We start from the raw sequence: 26228 nt of genomic DNA, 5'->3' as shown, positions 1-26228 counted from the left end.
GTTTACAAGTAATGAAGGGATGAGTAATGATGTCCCCCATGTGAGTGTGAATTGGAGATAGACCACCACATCGGGGACTACGTCCCCTATTTTTTGCGAACAGTGTGTGGGTTCTTTAACATCCCACAGAATTTATTATATGTGCAAGCCTTGTGAGATGGGGCCTACGGTTTATCGTCCTGATCCTAGACTAGAAAGTCAAATCGTTTAGAGATGTCATCACAAAGGCAGCACTTTCTCCCTTGTTTTTTAGAGACCCTGAGTGTTGGTGAAAAAACTTTTCTTCTACAGACAGTTTCCTTCTTTATTGACAAGAAAGGGATTCGAAAGTAAACGTTATCTTGAGCTGGCTTATAAAGACATTTTCTCTCGCGGTTTTTCACTTGAGGTAACGGACAGGTTTTTTCTTGTTTTTCTTGTTTTTTTTTTTGCGGTATTTTTTGTTGGGAAAGGCGGAGTAGAGCGAACTTATTACACTGACTACAACACTAATAATTATGTATCTTATGCTCAGTTATATTATAGAATGCCCAGTATCAGACTGTTGGTGTTATCATACTGACCAATGAGCACAGTGTGTCCCACGATAAGAACCAATAAAACACTGGCTAATATCACGTGACACACTGCCCTTAGCCACTCAGATGACACGCATAAAGTGATGTCATCACGTACTGGTGGGTTGTGTGACAAGAGGAGAAGTAACTGTTTGATATTTTATTTTGCTACTACTTGGTTTTCCAGATGCGGAACTAAATGAAAACGAACAGAAATTGAAAGACAACCATAACGACAATACTTCCACCAAAATCCAATGATGCAAAAACACATACTTAAATAAAACTAAATAGTAATTAACAATGGTGGTGGTGGTGGTGATGATAATAACTAATGATAATAATGAACATTTTTTCCGTTACCTGTACTGGCTGGTGAGTCAAAATGTCTATTGGACCTGTTGTTCGAACCTAAATGGACCAAAATAAAAAGACAACTTGGAGCGTCGCACATTGTCAACCATACTTTTGACTTGTAAAAAACAAATCGACCACAATTTTCCACGGTCTACTCTCTTATAGACCATAGAAATGACGCCATAAAATGTTCAAAACTTTACAGTGAAACACTTGTGTTTTAAACATTTTATGACGTCATTTCTATGGTCTATAAGAGTGTACACCATGGAAAATTTTGGTCGATTTGTTAAATAGAAAGAAAAGTACAAAGTAGATTATTTGATTTGAAAGCCATACGAATTTATCAGTACCGAAAAACGCCAGAAATGGCAGCATGCACTGTACATTACGTAACTCAAACTTACGAGCCAGACAAATAACACGCAAAACATGACGTCATCATCTATGGCATGGTGCAAAACTCAAACAAGAATGGGAGAGGACAACAGACGAAAGGAGGGGAGGGGTGGGTACCTGATACTTATCGGCCACCATGTGCCTCAACCTTTGATAATAAACAATTCCGAAAAAGATGTCTGCCTCAAACTCTCTGCCATCTGTCCCACTGTACATCCTTTCTGTGCCATAGAAGTTGTAACCAGCTAGAAAAAGAAAGAGAAAACTCCATCTTTTTCACGCGAAAAACGGGGCCAGCACTTAAAAGACCCTTCCACGGTTTTTCAACTTTTTACATGGATCAGTTGGTGAAAATTCGTCGACACCGCCTGAAAAGAGAGCCTAAAATAGTAAATATGCCAAGTTTGAGAGACACTTGTTGCAAAGTAACGAAGATATACCACTGGAAAGTCGCAACATTTTACAGACGTTTGTATGGTAGAGGGAAGCAACTGCAAAATTCCTCAACTTCGGAGAGCTATATCTACGCTCGCTTCAGACGAATCACTTTCAAACTTGGCAAGTATACTAACATTAAGGCGCTCTTTTCAGCAGTGTCGATGGATTTCTCCAAATGATCCTCATCAATTAAAAAAAAAAAGGAGTCGCGTAGTCACGTGAGCTGACCAAGATGAATAGACGTGTGTGAATGTTTTGTTGTTCTCTTGGCTTTCGTTTATATGTTTCTTCCTGTCGTACACTATGCCTGAGTTTAACACATTATCTTAGTTTCTCTTCGTAACCGTTATTTACTTATTGTTTTATGTTTTTTTTAAATGTTAGTTTATTCTATTTATTGTATTGCAACGTCTTTCATTGTTGTTTGGCCCATCTAATAAACCTGTGTTGTAAATAGAGAGATTAAGATTCACGTTTACCGCAAACGGCAAACGTCAGACTCAAGTTGAGAATTTCTCAGAATAGCAAATAAGCAGATAAAAACTGGCATAAAACTACTTATTTTGCGTAGAAGCAATAAAGGGTAAGCTAGCCTGCGTAGCAGGCGTCGAAAGGGATAGGGGATAAGGTTAAGCGGAAAATATGGAGAAAAACTTGGTCACGTGGTGTAAATTCACGTCTGCCGTTTGGCGTACACGTGAATCTTAATCTCTCTAATATGTCCTTAGCTTCGCCCTCCTCGATTAGTTCATAAGCTATTAACGGGAGGGAAAATAATTAGTTATACAATGAATTTCAATAAAATTTGTTGTTGTTAAAAGCAAAAGGGTCTCTTCTTAATAAAATAAAACTCCTTAAGCCTGTGGATGAAATCTTATGGTGCAAACCTCCTCAGCGATACTCATTTGAAGTGATCAACTAAAGAAAGAAAAAAAACGTTGAAAGTACATTGTTTGAGGAGATTTCCGAAGTAATCCACTGCAGGATCGTCCTCTGAGAATGTGAACGGTGTAGCATCATACACTGTTCCATTGAGACTGGCCGATTTGCCTGCCATGCTTTCTATCATCATTCCTGCGGAAGAGAAGACAAACATATACGTCTTGCTGTTGGAGAAGTCTCGGGGGCACTTCCATATGAAAGGGGCGGGGATGCTTTTCGTCTCGCTTAGGGAGGTAAATTTGGGATTTTGGTCTCCCTTAGGGTGTTCTGGGCAAAACGCCATTATATTTAGCCGTAAACCGAAACCGTCAGCTATAATACTGCACTTTTTTTGCTGTGTTTCAAGAACTCTTAATAAAATTATCTGCCATCTTGTTTAAAACTAACCAAAACTAACCACCCCCAATCGAGGGGGGAGGGGGGGGGAGGGGAAGGGGCACCTCCACAGAGTGACTTTGCTTGTCTTTTATAACTAACACCTACAGAAACAGAAGCCTATTTTAGGCTTCTGACACCTTTGGCATCATCATATCATATATTTGTTTATTACATATAATATCTTCGTTAGAGCTTTGGGTAATTCACGTCGCCGGATGATCTTCGATGTGATGGAGAGAAGTGACCTCTTACCTATTGTCATACGCGAGGGAAATCCATGAGGGTTGAAAATTATATCTGGCGTCATTCCTGATTCTGTAAACGGCATGTTTTCAATTGGCCATTTTTGACTGCAACAAAAAGGAAAGCGTAATCGAAAAATTAGAAGAACCAATCAGAGTGGGTTAAAGAAGTAAGGAAACCGCGAAAAGGGCGGGAAAATATGTAACCACGCAAGCTATGATTGGTTAACACATGACAAAGGAGTTTAGGGAACGAATGCTTTCTTGGTTATGTGGTTTGTTCATTTACACAGCTACTTTCTCGGTGCCACAGGTTAAACTCGTGGTAGTGTATTCACCTTTAGTTAAGGAGAAGAAAATTTGGACCGAAGAGCTTACCTGCAAATTCCTTTTTGTCCATGTCGACTGGAAAATTTGTCTCCTATAATCGGGTTTCTCTGAAATGAAAAAAAAATCGAAAAAAATTTGTACCACAAGATGATGCGAGTCGGGACTGAAAACGGTAGCAATACCACTAAAATGCTTAGGAATTTCAAACCCATCACTAGCATACAGTATAGCGCGATTCTGAGACATTTTACTCATAGCTCGCATATTTTCTCTGCTCCGCGAGGCTTGGAAAAGCACTACGCACATTGTAAGATATCCGCGCGTATTATCCAGCAAATTTTGAACTAGGTGCACTTATAACCTTCGCCAGATATGGCGGGGACACTACAATAGTTTGGGAAATTTACTGTGAACACAAAACACCTGGGGGAACTCCCAAATAAAAGTGACGGAGCTGCTCGTCGGAAAATTCAAATTAAACTCCCAAAGGAGACCAATGTGGGTGTGGCTCAAGCTTAAACTGACCCCTAAGGGAGATTTCTGTGTGGTCAATGTGCGTCACAGTACTAAGCGATACCGGAAAGGGCAAATGTAGTGACTTTCCATCCCAAACACCCTAGGTGAGGCCAAAAACTGCAGTTTACACCCAAAAGCGAGACGAAGAGCATCGTCGTCACTTTTATATGAGAACTCCCCTCCCCGGGACAAAACATCCCCTTCTCCAAACAACGCGAGAAAGTTTAGGTCACGCTCCGGGCGCATTTTCTATTCTTTTTCAAAGTAGCTTTTTCTCTTCTAAATCTCCAGGTAGTCCTCATTTTAAGAACGCGCAGTCTGCGTCTCATTCATAGAATCTTTGGTTTTCTTCACGGGCCTTTTTGCTTTTGTTTACGAGAAAAACTAAACAAACAAACAAACAAATAGACTGACCTGAATCCTCAGTTTAATAGAAACTCTCTGAAGTGTTCCAGTACCGTCATCATTACCGAGAATTTTTACCTGAAACCAACCACAAAAGATCGCAAACGCGTTCACAAGGACGATGGAGTCTTTTTTAAAACAGAACTGAAACAGAACGTGTACTGAACAACAAAAGGTTCTTACATCGTCAACTACAGCGTTTTCCAAGCTGCTGTATTTCTTTATGACTGCCTTGCCAGTGTTATCATCAATATAACTACAAAAAACCCAAACAAGGATAAATGACTAGATTCAATTCTAAGAACCCTTTGCAGAATACGGTCACATGGTGCAAAAAACACCTTGGTGGATGGCAAACGACGCAGAAGGGCAAGATTAATAAAGCGATTACATCATTTAAAAAGCTAATATCCTTTCTTTTCAAGGTCTCACTGGGGAGTTTCCCATCCAGCAAGGTGTTTTTGTATCATGTGACCGTATTCTGCAAGGGCCTCCTTAAGGAAATGTTGTAACAACAGTTTGGTTTAGTTTTACAAGATAAGATCACAAAGACCAGATTCAGACTTCACATTTTATCATGCTGACTTAGAGCAATGACGCCTTGTGACTAACAGACGATAAAACACTGCCTGAAACCACGTGACGCTTTACACTGAACCAATCAGATGACACGCACAATATGATGTCATCATGCTCGCGCCATGAACACTTTAAGAAGCAAATACAGCTAATCATTAATTACAAGGTTATTTGTCAATACCCAACAATCTAACTAGTATATACCGGTTTACTACCAGTCTGTCAAGTTTCATTCTAGCTATACCGGTTTCTTACCAGTAATAAGGGTTTCCTGTCTCGAGTTTGGCGCCAATTGGCGGAAGACCATCTATGTCTAGAAATCCCTGAACCCGATCATCATTGGGAAGACAACCTTTAACAATAAAAGATAATGAACCAGTTAGTTCCACCAATGGAACGCCACAGAAATCTAATCCCCTTGAACAAATTACACTATTTAAGACCACATGTTAATGTTCGTTCAATAGGGCAACTTGATTTCCAGGGGTATCTTTTTTCTGGCCGAATATATCGGTAGTGGAAGGGATAACACCCCGGAACAAAATTGACCAATATAGAATGAACATTGCTTAGTTACCTCTCTTCAGTTAATTTTAAACCTCTTCACAGCCTACCCATTTCACCCCCAATTAAATGGATATCTATGTGCCCTTTGCGTCTAAACAGACGCATAGTAGCAAAACACCCAAACTGCGAGAAGAGCCTCCTTTTGACTTCATGATCGAGGAGGAGAAAAGGAGGTTCTGTCTGAAACGTGTCGGGCCTTTGAAGTCGCCAAAGCCCAGATGTCTGGACTAGTCAATCTTGTTCTCGATCGTCAAACAAATTTTCCGAGTGCGAGCATCTGTTTACTGATAAACTAATGGTTACAACTAAGCCCGTTGTAGCAAGCGACGGCTATTAGGCCTGGGTTCAAAACAGTATTCCAGCATCAAGCAGCGCATGCTCAACTAAGGTTTCACTCTATTCATGCAGAGTCTTTCCCAAGTACGCCAAAATCGAGCGAGTTAAAGAGAGGCTTTGCTAGCAGGGTGTGAAACACCTGGCTGGAAGACGAACAACACAGTGAGACCTTGTAAATACAGCAACTTAACTTTTTAAACGATGTAACACCGTAAAATCCTCTATTAAGCCTCCCCTCTCAAATAAGCCCCATCCCTATATCAAGCCCCCCCCTCCCCACCGCTAAGTATTCTTCACTAATAAATGAGAGACTGTAATAATCAATCATGACTGTAAAACTTCGTGTGGACTGATCCGGGATGGTTTATTTAACAACTGGAAGTTCGGATTTGATTCCGCTCCTCGGCTGCATGACCTCCAACCTTCTTGTTCTTGAGCTTCTTCACTTTGTATTCTAGTTTTTCGTGGAGAACTGATACCATCGTCTTTTTTAAACTAAATAAGCCGCCCTCTCTAATAAGTTACCCATCTCTGTAAACCCCCCCTTCAAATGAGCTTGATTTAAATAAGCTCCCGGGGGGCTAAATAGAGGATTTCCGGTATCTTTGGATTTTTTTACCCCTGTTTTGTGCCATCTAAAAACAGTGAGTAAATGATACTGAGAATGAGTCACCTTACCAAATCTTAGGCTTGAATTTTTGCCGGTTCCTGCTATTTTATTAAGATCCACTATCTGAAGAAAAGGAACAAAATGACAAGTTTCTTAGCCCACAGTCTTGGCAGTAAAATACACTACAGCTGTTTCTGGTAACACGCGACCTGCAATGGCAAAAACGTTTTTGGATTTGGGTTTTTCTGTGACGTCAATCAAAATAATCGCGATTTTCGCTGCCGTCAATCGTCTTAGCGGACGTCTTAGGAAAAGGTCATGGTTTGTGATTTCTGATTGGTGGATGTCGATCCGTTTTGTGTGTTTCTGTCATTACTGCTTTTATTTGATAGGCAAGGATTGGATGCTATGGCAACGGTTTGATTGACGTCGAAGAAAAACCCAAAATCCTGAACCATTTTTGACAACGCAGGTCACTTGTTATCCGAAACAGCTGTAAATGTATAACAGACAACTAAAAGAAGCCGACGGATAGAATTACAATCTCAGTCATAAGGGATTATAAGTGCAGGAGAGGTCATTTTAACTTCAAAAAATTGACAATTTACACCTTAAACGTCAGTAAATTTTATGTCGTTATTATCGAGACAACAAGTTAAAATAGTCACGCGCAGAAGCATTAAAGACATCAACTTTTTTCAAAGTACAAGGCAGTCATTGGCCTTATAATACCTCGCACTTGAGCACCGTCCCATGGGCAAATCCACGCTCAAAGGATGCTTTATTGAGAATCATTGCATCTTCCATATCATATCCCTGTAAAACACGCCAAAAACTAAATACGGCAGATAGTTAACAAGAATTCGCCGCTTAACAAACGAGTTGGAAACTGGGACAAGTTAACTTTCGCAAAGACTTCTGGGACAGGGAAAAAATTGGCCAATAGCTGACTGGCGCGTCCCCAGTAACGATCCCAGAAACAATTGCGCGACGCACTCCGGCTCCAGTTATCTTCTCGTTTCTAAAGTGGCGAATGGTGCATTGTGGGATTTAAGGAAAAAGCGTCAATTTTGGCATAGAAAAAGAACATCGCTCGCTAAATAATTTCAGCTATGGATGGACCCACTCGGGATCCACCTCCTGAACTGCATAATCGGGGGGGGGGGGGGGGGGGGGGGTAATTGCGGAGGTTGTCTCGACAGAAAGGTTCTACAACACATCTCCTTCGGACACTTTTCTGTTCTTATACATTTGGACGTTGTCTGTTGGTGCACAAGCTTAAATGGAATAGAGCTATTAAATAGAATACTACTATCGACACTAAAAGTCAATCTACACGCAAATTGTATTTCACTTACGGTGTATGAAATAACTGCTACAACGGCATTTGTTCCAAGGGCATAATTGTCGACAGCAAACTCGTCATGAGCGGCAGGTCGAACCAGAGGAGACTGAGGAGTCTAAAGCAAAATAGAGGAGGTGTTACACGAGTAGTAGCACTTAGTATGAAAATAATTAGACCAAAAGTTATTTGTTTTATTGCACAATGGAACGTTTAGAGCAAACGAAAAATGCTAAAGTGCCCGAGACTGCGTCACGGTGGTCTACTGTTCATTCTGTTGAATATTAAGGACAAAACCAAGGCGTGTCATTTTTAAACAGACCTGCCAACCCCTAATAAAGGAAAATCTGTAGCCTCATGAAAAAAATCGGGACATTCTACTAAAAGTAGTGAGATTCTATTTTTTTCCTGATGAGGATTAAGCGAAATCCAGCCTCTATTCATTGGGGGAATTATATTTAATTGTTCTTTAAATCTTAATGGTTAACTTCTGTCCTATAGTTCTAAATAGAGGTCTTAACTATAAACAGAAGCACAAATCCCACAGCTCACTTTAGTTTATGGTAAAGCATTTCCAATAAATTTCCATCTTTATGCAGCAAGGTAACATTTCATTTCAAAATATTTTCCCCACAAACCGTGAGATTGGCAGTCTTTTCGTGGGGCCGTGAGAAAAGACAAAAAATCATGAGATTCACAACAGAGTCACGAGAGTTGGCACGTCTGTATAAATATGAAGGGACATAAACAAGTAAGCCAATGCTTTTTATGAAAGTAACAGCTGTTCCTTTCTACTTTTCAACCCTGTAATGTACTTTGAGTGTGAGATCCGTGTGCACTGACCTGCAGTCTGTAGAGTTTGTTGTCACCGCGGTGCTTTAGTGCTTGAGCTGGCGTCCCCATCGTCTGTTTTCCCATCTAAACAACAAGAAATACATGCCTTGCTAAGATAGCAGTCAAAGAAACTCACTGATTTTATCCCCACTCTTGAGACAGACACCGCCATTTTTACTCCAGACTTAGTTAATCGATAAAAATCGATGTCGGAAATCAATCGATATCATCGATACTAATCGATTTAATCCGCTGATTAATATCGATTGATATCGGAAATCGATAGAAATCGAAGTCACAGAAAAAATAATTTATCGATTATTATCGATTAACAAAATCGATAACAATCGATAGAAATCAATAGTAATCGACTAAGCTCTATTCTTTCCACAAGGCTGACGGGATGAATCACATCTAAACTTGCCGAGGACGACTGGGAACGAGGCTGCATCATCTTGTTTTGTTCTGACTGGTTCTCTGGATAAGTCCGTGTGCTGTGATTGGCAAAGCTGTTGAGTTATGTGTTTAGGGTGCCGCCACTCAACTGCAAATCCCCAAAACAATTGAAGTTTCAATCAATAAACTCACCTGACACTGGTACATGTTACGAGGACTCTGGTTAAAATCCGAGAATGGCGTTAAGCTTGCAACAGCGCTGAGCATACTCGTCTGCTTCAATTCAAGGTGAGTTGTTTCCTGTAATAAGTTTAACATTGAGATTACAATAAAAAATTGTTGTTTTTTTCAAAAAGGAAAAAAGCCAGAAAACAGTGATTTTGTTACCTTTGCGTCCTGCGTCCCTGACGCATAAAAATCCCCAAAGACGCAAAATAATTCACGAAATGCGTTCCATAGGACGCAAAGAACGATCGATCGATTTGAAGATTTTTTGGTAGAATATCCTGTGCGTGCGATTTCTGTGCGGACTGTTGTTTAAAGATGCATATTTATTTTAGTCTTTTTTGTTCTTTAAATAAGTAGAAGGACTATATTTTAATTTCAGTAAATTGTAATAAAGAGGGTTTTGGTGTCTGTCTCCGGATTAACTGTCTGGTTACTTAAAGGCCCAAGCATTTTCAATTTACGACTCCTTTTTTTGAACTAGGACTCATTGGTTATGGACCTGTAGGGATTTTTGACATGACGAGTCCTAGGACTCACCATAACTATTTGTAACAAAATCACTGGAAAATAAAAGACTGACGTTAACGGCAAATATTTTCCAATTATATGGGAACTATTCTTCTAGCATACCCCCTCGTGGGCTTCTTCCTTCACTACAGCAACATTCATGTAAACCTAAGGAAAAGATTCTCATTAGTTCACTAATCATTTTCAAACACCTACGTCCAGAAATGCACGCAATTGAGATTCAAGCCATTTATGATAGGAATGAAGACGTGTTCCCAAGCCCTAACCCTCACCTTACCGCAAGCAATTTTCGTAAAGTAGATTAAAGTTACAAATAAATGTGTACAATATGAATTCTTCAATGACAGAAATCTCAGCGACCCTCAGAACAGATATCTTGACGGGCACCTCTGTTGACCCCTTGGATCTCTGAAGAGAATCTCCCTACATTGTACTGATTGTTGCGGGATAATTCCTCCGCTGAGTTCCTCACGGGAAAAATCATCACTAAATCAAGAGGGGTATTGAATCCCAGTGAATAACAACGGGTGTTTTGGTAGGCTCGATCACCAGCCACTGATTGGGAAATGAGCCCGCGCTCCTTCCCCGACAGAGCGGCGCAAATGGTGCCTAGTACTTTGAGGGTAACGGCAATTCACTACGGGTCGGTCCTTGTCCTACGTTCTACAGCAACCGTAAAAAATCCAGCTATAGGGTCAGTTTAAAGCATACGTTTCTGGGAAACTGCCCACCTACTCCTTCACTAAGCCAACATTAACACTTACTTCTCACTTAGGGCAAAATCTTGGCTTAGGGAAGGGGTAGGTGGGCAGTTTCCCACAAACGTATAATGATCCAAGTTAACCACACAAAGAGAAGGCAAAACCGATTTCTGACCATCTAAGACGTGCAATTGGAGCATTCCCGTCTCCAATAAGAACAGTTGTTGAAGTTTAGAGTGAAACGGTGTATGTTCGAACAGACACGCACCTGCTCAAATGTTCCAATCATTTCCACTTTACTGGCCGACAGGTTTAAAACAGGCCTCATCATGCGAGCAGGAGAAGAAAAGATGTACAATCCAGGGTACTGACTAGCCACGTTTGTGATGGGCACCAGGCAGATCTCCAGCATCTGGGGGACCTTCCACATAAAATAGTAGCAGATTAGAGACGAGTGGCGTGGGACGTTACGGTGCATTTGGAAGCTTAAGCAAAGGCGTTTTGAGCCAAGCAGGTCAACCGGAAGTAAGGTCTTTTTTCTCTTAACATGCCTTGACGCTAACAACTGCATATGCCTTGCCAAGTGTCTTTCCTCTTTTAGAGACGATTGGCCCGATAGGACAAAAGCATCGCCTAAGAATTCAAGAAGTCGACTTCCGGTTGACGTGCGTCGCTCAAAAACGTCTTTTATTTGCTTCTACTCAGTCTGGCTTCTACTATTACCTGGCTGGTTCCGCGAGCAAGCAAAAAATTCAGGACCGGTCAATTTCGTCCCGAAGTCGCGTTTACCACTTGTACAAGTCATTTTCATTTACCGAAAAACGACCGCCAAAGCCCGAAACTGGTGTTAAAGAGGGCTTTGAAGAAGTGAAACACGAATTTCCATTTGGAATATTTCGTCCAGAAAGACAGGACTACCTTTTCAGATGTTCGGTTGCTCCTCAAGTAATCGACATTGACCCTCGCTGGACAATTTTAGATGGAACATCAGAAAGAAAGACTTGGCTTTTCTTATTGAAGGCACGTGCATCAATTGTAACTTATGTATGACTTAACCACGTTTGCAATGGAATGTTATTACTTTTTAACTAAATAATTATAAATTCGTGAATATTCTAAATATCAGTTTTTCTTGGAACTAAGCCGGATATTAAATTTGTGAATAGCGTAGATTTTAGATATTTATTATGAACCTTCCCTACCTTCAAAATGATTGTAAATTTTAAAATAGATTTTTAACACTCGTAGCACTCCTATTTTAATTTTTTTTTGTATTTGGAATGTTCTTTTAGTGTCCACAATTAGCTAATATCTAGCTAAACACTCTGACACGTAAATAAAGTTCATTCATTCCCGGAAATTTTCCGCCGGAACCACCGTAAAAGTCGTGTTCCATTTACTCTCCAACCGGATTTTCCGGAAACTTTTTGTAAATGGTAAAACATCCTGGGTGTACCTTTTCCTGTCCAAGTACTTTTAACATACGGAGTCTGTTCACAAGGGATGGAGCAAGATCCATATCCACTCTGCCGATAACTCTGCCATCCAATATCACCGTGTAACAAGACTTGATATCAGCCGGAGCTGGTGCCTCGTGCAGGGTCATCCCCATTGAACACAGCAGTCTGGGAAGATGGGCTGTCTGTGGCATGGTATTTACAACCTGAGATAATTAAATCACAGGAAACCCATTTAGTGCAAAGTACACGTGTATAACTCAGTTAAACATTTTGCTCCCTTAAGGATGGAGGTGGGGGGAGAGAAACAAAGGCCAAAGAAGAAGTCCATTCACATTAACCACTAGAAGTTTTCCCCTCAATTTTGAGGACTAAATAAACACTTCTAAAAAATGCCAGTCCATCGCAACATCGCAGGGTTTACCCCCTGTATTAAAGTCGCTCGGACCTATTTATACACCTGGGTGGAATGAGGCACTGTGAGAATAAAGTGTCTTGCGCAAGAACAAAACGCAATGAACCCAGCGGGGCCTGAACCAAGATAACCTGCGATCAGGCGGTCTTTCTTCCCTTTTTGTTTGGGAGACGAAGGAAAAAGAAAAAAAAAACTCCTGATCGCAGGTTAGAACCAAGCCTGAGAGGATATGTTTCGGGAAACTACCCATCCACTAAGCCAACACTAACACTTATTTCTCACTTAGGGTAAAATGTTGGCTTAGGGGAGGGGTAGGTGGGTAGTTTCCCAAAAACGTATAATGATCCGCCTGAGTACAGCCATGCCCTCCTCTCACAAAAACTAAGGGAGAGATACGTCGTTCCTTTCCCCGATTGTTTTAGGGGAGGGGAGGGGGCGGCTGTATACAGGATACATGAATCCAGAGATCACTCTCGATAGGGGGTCCAAACCACAAAACACTACGACAGCGTGCCTCCCACTGTTTCCGTCTCGTTTCTAAAGTGGCAAATGATGGTATTAGGGAGCTTAAACAAGACGTTTTTGAGTGACACACGTCAACCGGAAGTGAGGCCTTCTCACTATGTATATGCCTTGACACTAACAAATTTGTATTGCTAAGTTTCGTTTCTCTTATAAGGACTATTTAACCGGGAGTTTGAACCAAACCACTCCCCAATGATGCAAAAAGACCACTTCCGGTTGACGTCCGTCACCCCAAAACGCTGTTGCATAAGCTCCCTATTTACCTGACAAGAAGCCGCCATATGATTTAACAATCCGCAGGGTGCACCATCCGGAGTGTGAACTGGACATAAAAAGCCTTAAGAAAAACGAAAAATCGTTTAGATCGCATGACGACGGGAAGGACAACAACAAACGAATACAGACAAAACGGTATTAAGCGGTCACTTTCCGAAGTCCCGGAAATAGTTTCCCTTAATTACTGTCGGTAACATTGACCTGTATTAAGCGGTCACGGTCACCTTTTCCAAGGTCCCAAAGAGTTATTTGTTATTGTCTTTACCTCTATTCAAGATTGATGGATCTTACAGTAAACTTTCTTCATGAACATTCTATCCTCCCGACTAGCTGCCACTGGGTCTCCAAGGATGATTTCGACCCTGCTCGCCATAGAGCTTAGTAGCTCAATGGTTAGAGCATCCGAACTAGAACGCGGAGGGTCGTGAGTTCGATTCCCACCCGGAGCTCGGAATTTTTTCTGAGCTTTCTGGTGTTAGAATTTTCCTTCTTGCAAACTATATTAATCGGTCAACCTGTAATTAAGCGGTCAGTAAGCCATTCCGCAAGGGCGAACGATTAATACTGGTTAGAGCGTACAGAACAATTTGCCAACAGCATACCCCAAGCCTCTGGAAGAAGTTTCCTCACAGCTGTTGTTCTCATCTGCGCAAAGAATGAACCTCTATGAACACAGCGGAAATGGGAGAGAAATCTGTAGAAATTAAGACGGTCAGCTACCACTGCAAATCCAGAAGTCTGTGAAGAAAACAAACAAGAAACAAGTAGAGAGTTCTCAAGACGAGGCAGTTAGTCTGGCTGATCACAACACGAGCTGATAATCAAATGAACCAATCAAAAGTCAAATGCACGAGGGGTTGGCCTTCGTATGACATTAGGGACCTTACGATCTGACAACCGCGACGTCCATGAAAGCGTCGCAGAAAAATAGACTTCGCATCCTTTTAAACTTTTTCACGATTATCCCAGTTTTTTCTAAAAGAAGGGAATTTTGGTTGGAGATGAAGAGAGGGCACAGCGCCCGAGTTCAGACAGACATGGTAGAATTTATCGCCTTGCCGTTCCGGTTCTCAAATAAACTTAAAATTTGGTCATTTCACGTCGTAGTATAGCAGGGACAGCAAAGAAATGTACAAAAAAGCGTGCACGTGCAGAGTTGTTGTTTTGCTCATTAAATCTATTGTTTTTTGACGTTCTCCTTGCCGTCGCAAGGAGAAAGACAATTTCGTCTAAGTGTTTGTGTCCTCGGTAAATTATCACATTAGTAAGTTTCAGGTGATAGACTTACAGTAACGGAAAAGGAAAGTACTAAAACTTGTAATGCACATGTTGTTTTTTGTATATTCTCCAAAGAAATCCGTTCCTTTGGGATTAGTCGGATCAGGGTTTATGATGCCAGATCATCGGAATCATGTGCAACAAAGAAGCAACTAAATCCCATCTGGACAAGGCTTTATTGGCATGTCATTAAATAGCCTGTGCCAGGCTCTCGGATAGTATAGTGTAGACGTATTAAAACGAGCAAAGCGAAAATAAGACGCGCGCGACTTGGGAAAGGGGACGGTGGCGGCGAGAAAAATGCCAGCCCCAGCCCCCGCGCGTTTTTCGCATTTCGTATGACTGAACGACTTTCCACCACCATCTCGGAACCTGGAACAGGCTAGTCATTAACCTTCGATACGACATGATCCGAGTGATTGTAATTGCGTTTTTGGCGCTCCTGTTGTTGTCACCACAATGTTCGCTTAAACGCTCTAATGTATGGACTGTCAGCAGGTACAAAACAAGAGACTGCTGTTGGAAGGAAACCTCTAGTACACGGATAACTTTATAACAAGGATTTTGTTAATTCTAACCTGCATAAGTCCAAGACCTGATCTTGATACAAGGTTGCCAGTAGCAAGTAAGTACTCCATCTGATGTGATATGTTAGTACTTCTTGACATGGACTGTAACAAAGTAGCTGTAAAAGTATAGAAACAATATTACAGTGAGGGAAAAAACTTGCAACAAGTGTGAAAAATTGATTACAAATTTCAGGACCGTAGTCAAAGATGAATTCTTGCTTAGGCAATATCGCAGCAAGAAAAACTTTTTCAATGTACCGGCCATTTTAGAGGTTGAGAGGTTCAGTTTCAGGAAACGAATTTTTCCCCAGCTCCCTGCGCAACTTTGCCGTACGAAAAATTAAGATAACTGATATTCGAATTTTCGATGCATCCAACAACACTATCAAGATACCCAAATCACAGCAGTAATATTACTAATCTTAGTTGCATCATCATGTGATAGAAGCTAAAGCCGAGTATTTGTATTTTATTTTTCTCCAGTTTAGTACATTATCACATCAGTTAATAATAACATCAGTTTCTAAAGGAATATATTACAAAAGAGGAGAGGAGCACACCTAGGATAACTATCATTGTGCAGTTGTTATTATGATAAAGGCATATAAAAGTAGTTAATTCTATCACTTAAAGGAAGACGATTATCCAGAATAATGTAGTATGAATAAAATTCGTAGGAAAGCAGAACAGATATAAGTACAGTTGCGTTATCTGTACATTCACATATCTTCTTTATCTCATTCTTGTTGGTCGCCAAGTCATTCTTCAACTGTTGATCATTCTGCATTTTGGCTTGACTTGCTTTAATTAATTTTCTTTGATGCATTAGCATTGAGTACTTAAAGAACTTCTTAGGTAAGATTCAAAGTCATCTTCTTACACTACGTTTCCTTTCTTACCAGGGACCTTACGAAACCACGACGGCGATAGCGACGGGAACGTCAAAAAGCAGAAGGTTTAATAAGCAAAACAACAACTCTGCACGTGCATCACGCTTTTTTGAACATTTCTTTGCCGCCCCTGTACAACTACGATGTGAAATGACCAAACTTTTTAAGTTTACTTGAGAACGGGAACGTCAAGGCGATAAATTCTTCTATGTCTGTTGGAACAAGGGCGCGGTAACTTCTCTTCAGCTCCAACCCGAAATCCCTTCTTTTAAGTAACTCGGCCCCTAGGGATAATCGCGAAAAAAAGTGAAAGGATGCGAAGTCTATTTTCCAGAGACGTTTTCATGAACGTCGCCGTTGTCGGATCGTAAGGTGCCTACTAGCACAAAGATATCGAAAACGCGGCTATCCTACTTGCTGACCGCTGACCTTAGAAGCCGAGTACTTAATCAGATGGTCCATCTAATGCCTTGAATTACAGCCACACATCGCCGACACTTTCTTTACAGTGGTCCCGCAAACAAGCCATCTCTCTGAGCAAGAGACGGGCAAGCTGACATAGAATGTCTGGGAGATTTTTGTCCCGATCCCTTGCGGTCCCTTTGCGTAAACCCACAAGTCACCTCTCGCACTACCCCACCCGCCTCCAAAAAAATTTTCACCCACCCATTTTGAGGTTCCTTTGGGGTAATAGCACAGACTATTAATCCTTTACATGGGAAAAATTCTCGTGAGGAAAGAGCATTAGTACAGAAATACTCACATGCATTAAGATTAAAATTTTGTTTTGTTTTGATATCCTTCTCCAAGTTTGCACGTACGTTATAAAGCCAGATCTCCAATTTTTCCTGTGGAAATGAGTATTACTATTATTTACTAAAAGCTTTAGCAACAGAATAAAAAAAAGAAAGCTTTGCTGCATGCAAAAGGTGCCTCAGGAGCCCCAAACAGTGTTCATGTCGATTTTAAGTTACAGTAAAACGGGCAGCAATAACATGCAACTTTTAATTTGCAACATTGTCCCAAAACGAGTTGAGATGCGAGATTGATTTAGTGTCCCCGATTAGTAGGCCTGACGGCAAGCTAGAAGACTAGACACTTAAATAAAGTTGTTGTTGATTGATTGCGCGTTTACCACTCACGTTCAAACCCGTAATGCAACAAAGAAGGTTGGCAAGTTGCGTGAACACTTACTTCTGATTGGATAAAATTACGCGGGAGTCACACCATACTCGGGAGTTAAGTAAATTGCTAAAACGCGCAACATGATTGTGCAGATTATTTTGTTGCAAAAGCAGAACTACTCTAATTTCTGCAACAACTTTTCGCAACCTACAAAAACCAGATTTGTTGCAAGACAGGTTTGATTCGTAGGTGGTAAAACGTGCAACATTGCTATTCAACTCGTTTTGCTGCCCGTTTTACCTTACCTTCACTCAGTCTTTGATATCTGCACTGGCGAAGCAGGGCTCAAAATAACCGCCGGTCAACGGACAATGTCCGGTTAAGATGGACATTTGTCCAGATAAAATTTCAGTTGACCAGTCATTTTGACCAGTCAAGTGTATGGCTTTCAAATAAATAACTGGAAAAATATATTCCTTGTCATTAATAATGTAAATTACAAACAGTTTAAATAGTAAAATATTTTAGGTACTTGCAGTTATAAATTCGGAGAAAACAGATGAGACGGTCTCGTTCTGCGGCTTTGTGAATGCCAATTAGCGGTTTGCTAGTTTTCAACATTTTGAAACGAGCCATGACTGAGCTAAAATTTATTTAGCCAGTCAACATGACCGGCCACTTTCCAAACATTATTTTGAGCTCTGCAAAGACATATTTTCTTCTACAGAAACATGGGTATGTCGAGCAAAGGAACTTGCATTGACCAGCTTGTCTGGGTGGGGTCGAATGAACTATCTTGACTTACCTTTAATGACATTAAATACAAATGACCACCAAGCAGTACTTCCTGCATCATGGGACTGTCCGCTGACTCGGCAGCACATTTTTCCAGTGCCAATGCATAAAGTTTTCTTGCCATAAAACTACAATAATGAGATTTACGGATAATGAATTTAAAAAATAATAATAAATAACTTCACCCTAGAAAAGTGATGAGTAGGCAAATCAGGTAATTAACTGATAGAGTGCCCAAGAAATATATCAATGATTAAATAAAGCTGGTCATGACGACAACAGCTAGATTTTGCAAGGAACAAACTTTCCCCATCTTGCATGGTGACAGAGCTGCAGTTGCTTTAGGGATGTAAGTGACCAATATCGATAGTAATGATGACAATGATCGTGACGATGATGACGATAATGATAAGGATGGATGGGTGATGATGATGGTGATGATGATGATAGTGATGATGATGATGATGATGATGATGATGATGATGATGATGATAGTGATGATGATGATGATGATGATGATGATGATGATGATGATGACATGACATGATGTTCATGATCACGTGATAATGATGAAATAGTACAGTACTGAAAACATTGTTTTGTTGATACTTACACCAATAAATTATACTTGTCCTTACTTGAATCCAGATGAACACATATACATTGTCTGGTATTAAGAAGTAAAACAAACAATTTGCAGTTAATCAAACTGACTGAAAGTGCCACATACTCAGTTCGCACCAAAAAAAAAGGAAAAATGACTCACTGGACAAGATATTGCGCTACAGCATCATTTGTATACCATTCTGGTAAGCCCATCTTGACTTTAAACCTTTCACCTAGCAGTGAATCAGAAATATTAGTTGGCAGTACTGTCAAATCCCTCTACAAACACACTTATAAGATAGACAGCTCCCTAAACGAACACCGTGCATCTGTTCCTAACATTTTTTTAACTGCACTTGACTCTCTAATGGTGGCAATGGAGTCTGTTTTAAACAAAGCTGACTGTAAAGCAGTAGTTGTTGGTCATGCCAGTGAGGGCATTTTAAAAATTTCCAGTTCTGGCAAAATACTCTAACTTGCAAATCTTTGGACAAAATCCTATGGTGTTACCATTTAAATGAAACCTCTTCAGCAGTACTTTCACATGGTACCATTTATTTAGCATCTAATTCTAACTTTTGAGTGGGTGGATAAAATCCTATGGTGTGATGATTCAAATGAAACCTCTTCAGCAGTACTTTCACATGGTACTATTTATTTAGTATGTAGTTCTAACTTGCAAATCTTTGGAAAAAATCCTATGGTGTTACTATTCAAATGAAACCTCTTTGCCAGAACTTTTGCACAGTATTATTTACAAAAAATATAAAAGAAATATAAAAATAAAAAGAACTTCTCTTTTTTCTTGTATTGACGGGGTCAAGGCAAGGAACATTTCACAGATGTCTTACCAATATAATTAAGAATAGCCTTTTGTGTCGAGGCTCCCTCTGACTGGGCTGTCCTTAACATAGAGGCAATACAGCTAAAAAATAAGAAACAAGAACCATTTAACAAAAAACACCTATAATTACCAAGCCTTTCCTATGCCACCATCTTAAAAGCAAATACCCAACTGAGGGAGGAGGGGTGGGCAAGGGGAGAGGGGTAGGGAGGAGAAAGGAAATAATGCCATTTTTTTCCTCTCCTTCTGCTCTCCCTCCTATATCTTGTCATCCTCTACCTTGAAATCAATTTTGGATGGAGGGATGGCATTAGTCCCAAGAATAGTATTATCACTCGCACAGCACCTGCTTTGCAGGCTACTAAATTCCAAGAATTTGAAACAAACAGCTGAGTAATTTATCCAACTCCTAAATTTTCTAGTTCTGACTTTTGGGTCTGTCCAGAAAAAATACAGTGTGTGATCATTCAAATAAAACCCCTTTAGCAGGACTTTTGCACATTATATTATTTTTTTGTATACTTTTTATATCAATGATCTGAAACTTGTCCTGTTTTCTTTTGTTTTTTCTAAACTTTGACCTTCAGTTATCCAGGGGGTAACACATGGTAAAGCAGGGAATGCCCTGAAATTTTATTTCTGCATGACTTGTATGCGTGTTTTTAAGCCATGAGAAAGTCCCAAAACATTGTTTTTGGGTGACGTACAATATTGTATTGTATTGTGCCATTTTCATGTGCAATAAATTGTTATGGTTATGTGAACATTTGTGATGATTGGCAAAAGGAAAATTTGGTGATGGTTTTCTTTCACTCTAATACTAGATGTGACTTACTCTTTCAAGAAAGTATTATCTTCTTCACCAGCTACCAGGTCACAGTAAATCTGTTGATCTGTAGTGTTAATCAGAGCCTTGAAAAAAGAAAGAGGATCACTCAGGAAACACATCAGGTATTCTTCAATGGGTTCAAAAAATCATGTCTGTGGGCTGTTACTGGTAGATTTTGATCCATTTTTTGTTTCTTTTTTTTCAAGGTCTATTGTTGGTCACTGTAATAACGATGGACAGAAGCAAAAAATGTAACTAGTTACATTTATTTAACTTTAAGTGACTCCATGTGACTGAAAAGCACAGTAATCAAGTTTTAGAATATTTATCACCCACTCTGAAGATCTACCCATCTTGTAAAACAAATTATGACAATTGATCTGAAAAAGCACCCCTCTGAATTTTATTCTTATTATTACTGGTTAGATAACTAGAAAAATTAATATGATAAAAACATAAAGAAAACACTAAAAAAAATACACGTAACAGGTTATGAACACAATAAAGGTTAAATAACCTACCTTCAGGATAAAAATAAGAGGAATATAAAATAACTCTTTCCTGTAGTTGATAGACAGTATTAAAACTCCATCTGATAAGTAATGAAGAACCAAATTCTATGAGAAAAAAATAAACCAGAAAAAGCATTTTGGTGATGTGAAGGATAGTGGAATATTTCCATGTTGTGTTGTCCTTGTTGCTTGAAACATTACATTTACATTAGCTAACCCATCTGGAAAATTAAGTAGACCGCTACTGATTAGATCGAAAGGCATGTCTTTCATGCACACAACTGAGTGTAGGGGTAGGTGTGGGATGGGGGCTGCCGCATTTCATTGTGGGAGTCTGCATGCATCCTCAAGGAGAATTTTTATTTGGGCGGTTAGGGTATTTTGAGTGACCAGTGAAAGGAATTTTAGCCATGAGGATGAAAACATCATTTACCCAAGCAAAAGTGATTTTCTCTGGTCGCCGGAGCATCCAGAGAACCCCCTTTCACTCCCAATGTTATGTTTGTCACTCTAACATTAAATGAAATCAATAATTATAAGTCTGTAGATGAAATCAAGTGGTGTTACCATTCAAGTAAGACCTTGTTGGCAAAACTTTTGAATTGCACTATACATTTCTGAGAACTTTACAACAAGAAAATTATTTGGATTTTTTTGTGTGATGAATTTTTTAGAAGTAAGCCTACTCACCACAGCTGTTTGGTCTTTTCTTACAGATCTCATTTGTATTCCATATTCTGTATACAAAGGTCCTCTACTTTTCCATGATGGTCTGGTGATAGCTAATGGCTAAAAAAAGACCAAAGTTGTTGTTATCATCATCATTATCATTTTCATTTTCAACATCATAATCATAAGCATTATCATTAGTGTTAGAATTGAACATTTTGTGATAAGAACACTGGTGTCTGAATCGTCCTTCAATCAAAAGTTTCCAGTCAAAAGGAAACAATTAAAGTGATGAAACATAATTTACAAAATGTCCATTAAAACCCTTAAAGAGGTTTTTTGTCTCAGGGTAATGGCTGAGGCCGAAATTTCAGAACTGCAAGTTTGGTTTTGACGTCATAACAATGTAAAGAAACACTATTCCATGGTGATATAACCTTTTAAGTCCTTAAGGTGGTCAACATCAATTTTCTTGCAGCTATATTCATACATTATTTAGAGAAAGGTTTATGAGAATCGATGAAATGATCACCAAAGGAAAAAATGCTTTGATCTTTTATCAAAACCTCAACTAATTCTTTCATAAAATGTATGGAGATCAGTGTAGGGAATTTGTGTGTGGATATTGGGGCTTAAAGGATTAACAACTGGTGAACTTACGAAGTTCCTCCTTGGCAGGATAAGCATTCTTATTACTTTTTCAATACCGTTTATTACAAAATAACCTCCAGCTTCCTGCAGAGAGAAAAGGAACACAGAATGCAGAGATTTTACCACCTTATTAAAAATACTTTTCACTGACATTATATAGTTCATGTATATCACTGATGATGATGATAATAATAGTAATAATAATAATAATAATAATAATAATAATAATAATAATTTATTAATTTGCTATAGTGCCTTTTAACATAAAAAATGATCAAAAGTGCTTTACATTGTCTACATACTAGTTTTAAAAATTTATAAAATGAATCTATGATAGATAAAACTGATTAAAAACAGTAAAAAAAAGTAAAAATACTAATAAAAAACAAAAATTATTTATAAAATGAAAATAAAATAAAAAATATTTTAAAACAGTGATTCGATATGAGGATATGTGCGGGAAGGCTGTTCTTCAATGTAAGGGCAACAGTGGAAAACAATCTAGTGCCCAAAGTTGCCAGCATGCACTCCTTAGGATGGTCTAACACAATAAACCAATGTAATCTCAATGAATACATAGAACAGGACCTATTGCTAACTGATTCACTGATAATACTTTAAATTTTAAAATAGATACAATGAAAAACTGGCAACCAATGAAGCTCAAAGAGAACATGGATACCACACATACCTCAGCTTCTTCATGGTGGCGAACAAGTTCTTTTGGTGTGAGTTTTGCCAGAGAACAGTTGTTGGACTGAAAAGATCATATGAAGTTAGTTTTAAGTAATAAAATAAAATGTACTTTATGGCACCATGCATAATTGCAGTGACACTGAATCAAGTTGTAAAGGTCATTAAAAGTACAGCGTAGGTTTTGAGTCCCTATGCTGATGTTAAGGTTTAATATATTTTCCATTGCTTCAAACTCTTTATCATACATAATATCATACCAAAACACATACACACACAAATAAAAATTTAAAATCAAGTATAAAATATTGAAGTACTGAAAAGATATACCCTCACCTTCACCATGATGGGAATATTTGCTATAGCTTTGGTTACATTTCCTTGCAGCTGGTTATCAAGCTTCCATTGTAAAGTCACCTGAAGTTTGGCTTTGTATGTTGTTCCACGTTCCCGACACTATGAAGCAAAATTAGAACAGGGATAGTTTTACCAATCACCAGTACACGTAGATCAATGTAGGGAAGCACTGTGCAACATCTCCCAACATTGTTGGATGTGACATGTTGCATCTTCTGCACATCCTGTTGCATGTTGTTGCATATTGTTGGGAGTTGTTGCAGAAAGTTTGAAACTGGTTAAACTTTTAGCTTTGTGCAAATGGGTGCAATAACTCCCAACATTGTTGGGCCAACAATGTTGAAAGTTGTTGCGTTGGTTTGTAGGTAGCTTAAGAAAAACTGTAAGAGCAGCAGCTGCAGTTGAAAGGTAACTCTAATGATATGATCTTGTGAGCAGCATACTTAACCTCTGACACCTGAATTACATTTACTTACGATACCAGTAACAAAAATTATATCACAATGAACGTTACACTATGAACAGTTATGAACCAAAAGAAACCCTGAATCAAACTAGGATGAATACTGCTTTAACTTGAGAGCAGATCTTACCAAATTGACAGATTATAACACAAGCTCTAATGAGTGCAAATATACCTCAGAAGGAAAGACCTTGTACTGTGTGGCATGTAGGTTGTTTTCTGATAATGTTGGAACGCCAATAGAAGCATCCTAAACATAAGCAGTGAAAACGTACACGTAAACAGCAGAAACTAATGAAATGATATTATCATTGTCAATAAGATTCATCCCAGAACCGAACCATGAGATTGCAAAAGGCTGAGAGTTCAAACAACATTTTGCTTGTTTACTAATTGCCTCACAGAGAGCTTTGGCTGTATATTACTATACAAAAGAAGTACATATATAACAGAGAGCAAAAAGACTTTTTAGTCTATATCCCTTTTAGTACCAAGAGTGACCAACATCAATTTTCTCCTAATGATAACAGTACAGTATTCAACAGAAAAGGTTATGAGAATTAAGAAAATGATCACCAAAGGGAAAACGCATTGATCTAGTACCAAAATCTCGCAAATAGCATTTCAAGGAAATGTATGTATGTATGGTATAAGCCCCCCCCCCCAGTTATGACCCCATCCACTTGTAAACGAACAAATACATCTGATTATAAGCACCCCCCCCCCCCTGATATAAGCCTTCCTACAATAAAAACCAGCAAATGAAAAATGTATTTTGATCAGCACTGTTTAAGCTTGCTTCGAAATGCTTATTCTTTTTCGGTTGTAAGTCCCTTCAGATGTAAGCCCCTCCATTTATAAGCTGTCTTAAGACCCCTTAAGAGGATGTCTAAGCCCAAGGCTTGTCACCAGCAGTTAAAAGAAATTCAATGCACGTATACTGTAGTCTCTGTTTCCCCATATTATAAGATTTTGCATGCAGCATGCAGTCTTCTCTACTTCTGTAATATTGACCAAAAACATGCATCATTTTTAAAGGACTTACTGTGAAGTACAGAGTTACTTTTTGACCATTCCCAAGGAGAAATTCTTGTGGAAAAATACCCTAAAATAATGAAGACACCAAGACTAATTCACTAACCATGATGTAAACACCAACCATTAGAGATTATAATGCTTCAAGTGGCTAAAATTGCAGTGGTCTTAAAAAAGTAATATATGGAAAGCTAACAACTCCACTCCCTGGCTACTGCAAAGTTCACTAACTCCTGCCTTAATGGTTGTTGGTTTCTGTGGTGAAACTGTGGCCGCAGGGTGACTTTAACCTCAAAATTTTGGCTCTGTTTGTTGGCTGTCCAGATTGTGTTTACCTAGCTCTCTCTCTAGGAGAAAACTAAGGATTGTAAAAAAACATTGCTTGAGTTGGTCGCATCAGGGAAATAACCACACAGGAAGCAAGAACAGACCACGAATATAAAGTAAAGCATTTCTTACTGTGAACCTCTGCAAAGGAGTTCCATACAAATCTTCCATGATTACATGTACATATATTTTAAGATAATGCAATATTATACCACAGGTAACCTTCATACCGAACATGGGCTGCCTGTGTTTTCACCAGCCTCCCCAGCCACCCTTGGACTCACCCATCAAGACTGTACTCACCCACGTAAGACCAGTAGGCTAGCATGATGTTCTTGCCGACCACACTACCTTAGCTTGCCCATAAGTGTGTCATTCAATGTTTATAGTCCTACTAACATTTGTTACACTTGCAGAGAAAATCCTACTCCATAGAGCACCGACAGCCTAGACCTAGCCTAGATGTAGTGGGTGTCAACATGGTAAAAAAAAATCGGAGCTAACCTAAGAGTCAACGATATTCGACTGAAGAGGAATTTGAAAATATGTAATATTTCAAAACGAAATATATCTTAACCATTATCTCTTTTTGTATTGACTTGACACATACTACGTCTGGGTTGCCTGTGCATACAGCAACTTAAAAAATATCAATAAAACTATATAATTATGAAATAAAAGCTACAGAAGTACCTGAACCGCCAACGAAAGACCTTCTTCTGACATAAAATTGAAGGATTCTATATGAGGCCTGATGAGGTCTTGTAGCGCCTAAAAGAAAGGACAACAACCCGAGAAGAAATTATACATCACACTGAAGCCTTTTCGCAGGTTGTGAACCTTCAACGAGATGATCCAGCGAAGTGGACGTTTTCCAATTCTGCAGGCCGCTAATAGTGCGTTTATAACCAAGTGGTAAAAAGCTTACCTTGTGCTGTTGGTTGGACAGCTTACCGAAGTTTTCGCGGGTCAAATTCTTTAAATTTGGAAGAGCGCTGTTTTGGTTCTGTACGGCCGCCATCTTTGACACTTTTTTCAGGGTAGCACGTGTTTCCTCACTAATAGCCCCTGAGTATTGCGATGTCACTCTCCCTCATATTGCCGCTGTAAATGCAAAAATCACGGTAATGACTGGTAAATATAACAGAGTGGTTCTTTCTTAGAATCTTTATTCATAAATAAGTAAAATTTTTTGTTGTTGATATAAAACAGAGGATATACAAGTGT

At 39.2% G+C, this 26228-nt stretch overlaps 1 protein-coding gene and 1 non-coding gene across 2 annotated transcripts in view; both read right to left on the bottom strand.

Annotated features, from left to right (window-relative positions):
- The window catches only part of LOC140930374 (DNA-directed RNA polymerase I subunit RPA2-like), a 30247-nt gene extending 4224 nt beyond the window's left edge, over positions 1-26023 (bottom strand). The window contains exons 1-34 of the mRNA XM_073380056.1: positions 25930-26023; positions 25695-25772; positions 24685-24744; positions 23815-23889; positions 23156-23275; positions 22818-22883; positions 22136-22210; positions 21497-21595; positions 20816-20911; positions 20301-20377; positions 19473-19546; positions 18782-18854; positions 18629-18682; positions 18026-18143; positions 16859-16943; positions 15215-15321; positions 13961-14096; positions 13346-13419; positions 12142-12348; positions 10954-11106; positions 10087-10131; positions 9421-9528; positions 8842-8916; positions 8015-8116; positions 7389-7472; positions 6725-6779; positions 5399-5495; positions 4748-4820; positions 4574-4642; positions 3692-3750; positions 3324-3421; positions 2700-2825; positions 1431-1558; positions 921-968 (exon numbers count right to left, since the gene is read on the bottom strand). Coding sequence (XP_073236157.1) covers positions 921-968; positions 1431-1558; positions 2700-2825; positions 3324-3421; positions 3692-3750; positions 4574-4642; positions 4748-4820; positions 5399-5495; positions 6725-6779; positions 7389-7472; positions 8015-8116; positions 8842-8916; positions 9421-9528; positions 10087-10131; positions 10954-11106; positions 12142-12348; positions 13346-13419; positions 13961-14096; positions 15215-15321; positions 16859-16943; positions 18026-18143; positions 18629-18682; positions 18782-18854; positions 19473-19546; positions 20301-20377; positions 20816-20911; positions 21497-21595; positions 22136-22210; positions 22818-22883; positions 23156-23275; positions 23815-23889; positions 24685-24744; positions 25695-25772; positions 25930-26022 — 3087 coding nt within the window. The 5' untranslated portion in view covers position 26023. The remainder of the gene's footprint in view (positions 1-920; positions 969-1430; positions 1559-2699; positions 2826-3323; positions 3422-3691; positions 3751-4573; positions 4643-4747; positions 4821-5398; positions 5496-6724; positions 6780-7388; positions 7473-8014; positions 8117-8841; positions 8917-9420; positions 9529-10086; positions 10132-10953; positions 11107-12141; positions 12349-13345; positions 13420-13960; positions 14097-15214; positions 15322-16858; positions 16944-18025; positions 18144-18628; positions 18683-18781; positions 18855-19472; positions 19547-20300; positions 20378-20815; positions 20912-21496; positions 21596-22135; positions 22211-22817; positions 22884-23155; positions 23276-23814; positions 23890-24684; positions 24745-25694; positions 25773-25929) is intronic.
- Positions 533-676, bottom strand: LOC140932500 (small nucleolar RNA SNORD10). Its single transcript, XR_012164965.1, has one exon. It is a non-coding gene; the product is annotated as a small nucleolar RNA SNORD10 (small nucleolar RNA).
- Positions 26024-26228: the final 205 nt, after the last annotated feature.

This window comes from Porites lutea, chromosome 3 (genome assembly GCF_958299795.1).
Source record: "Porites lutea chromosome 3, jaPorLute2.1, whole genome shotgun sequence".
Taxonomy (NCBI): Eukaryota; Metazoa; Cnidaria; class Anthozoa; order Scleractinia; family Poritidae; genus Porites; species Porites lutea.
The sequence above is the reverse complement of the archived record's forward strand: the minus strand, read 5'-3'. Positions and strand labels throughout refer to the sequence as shown.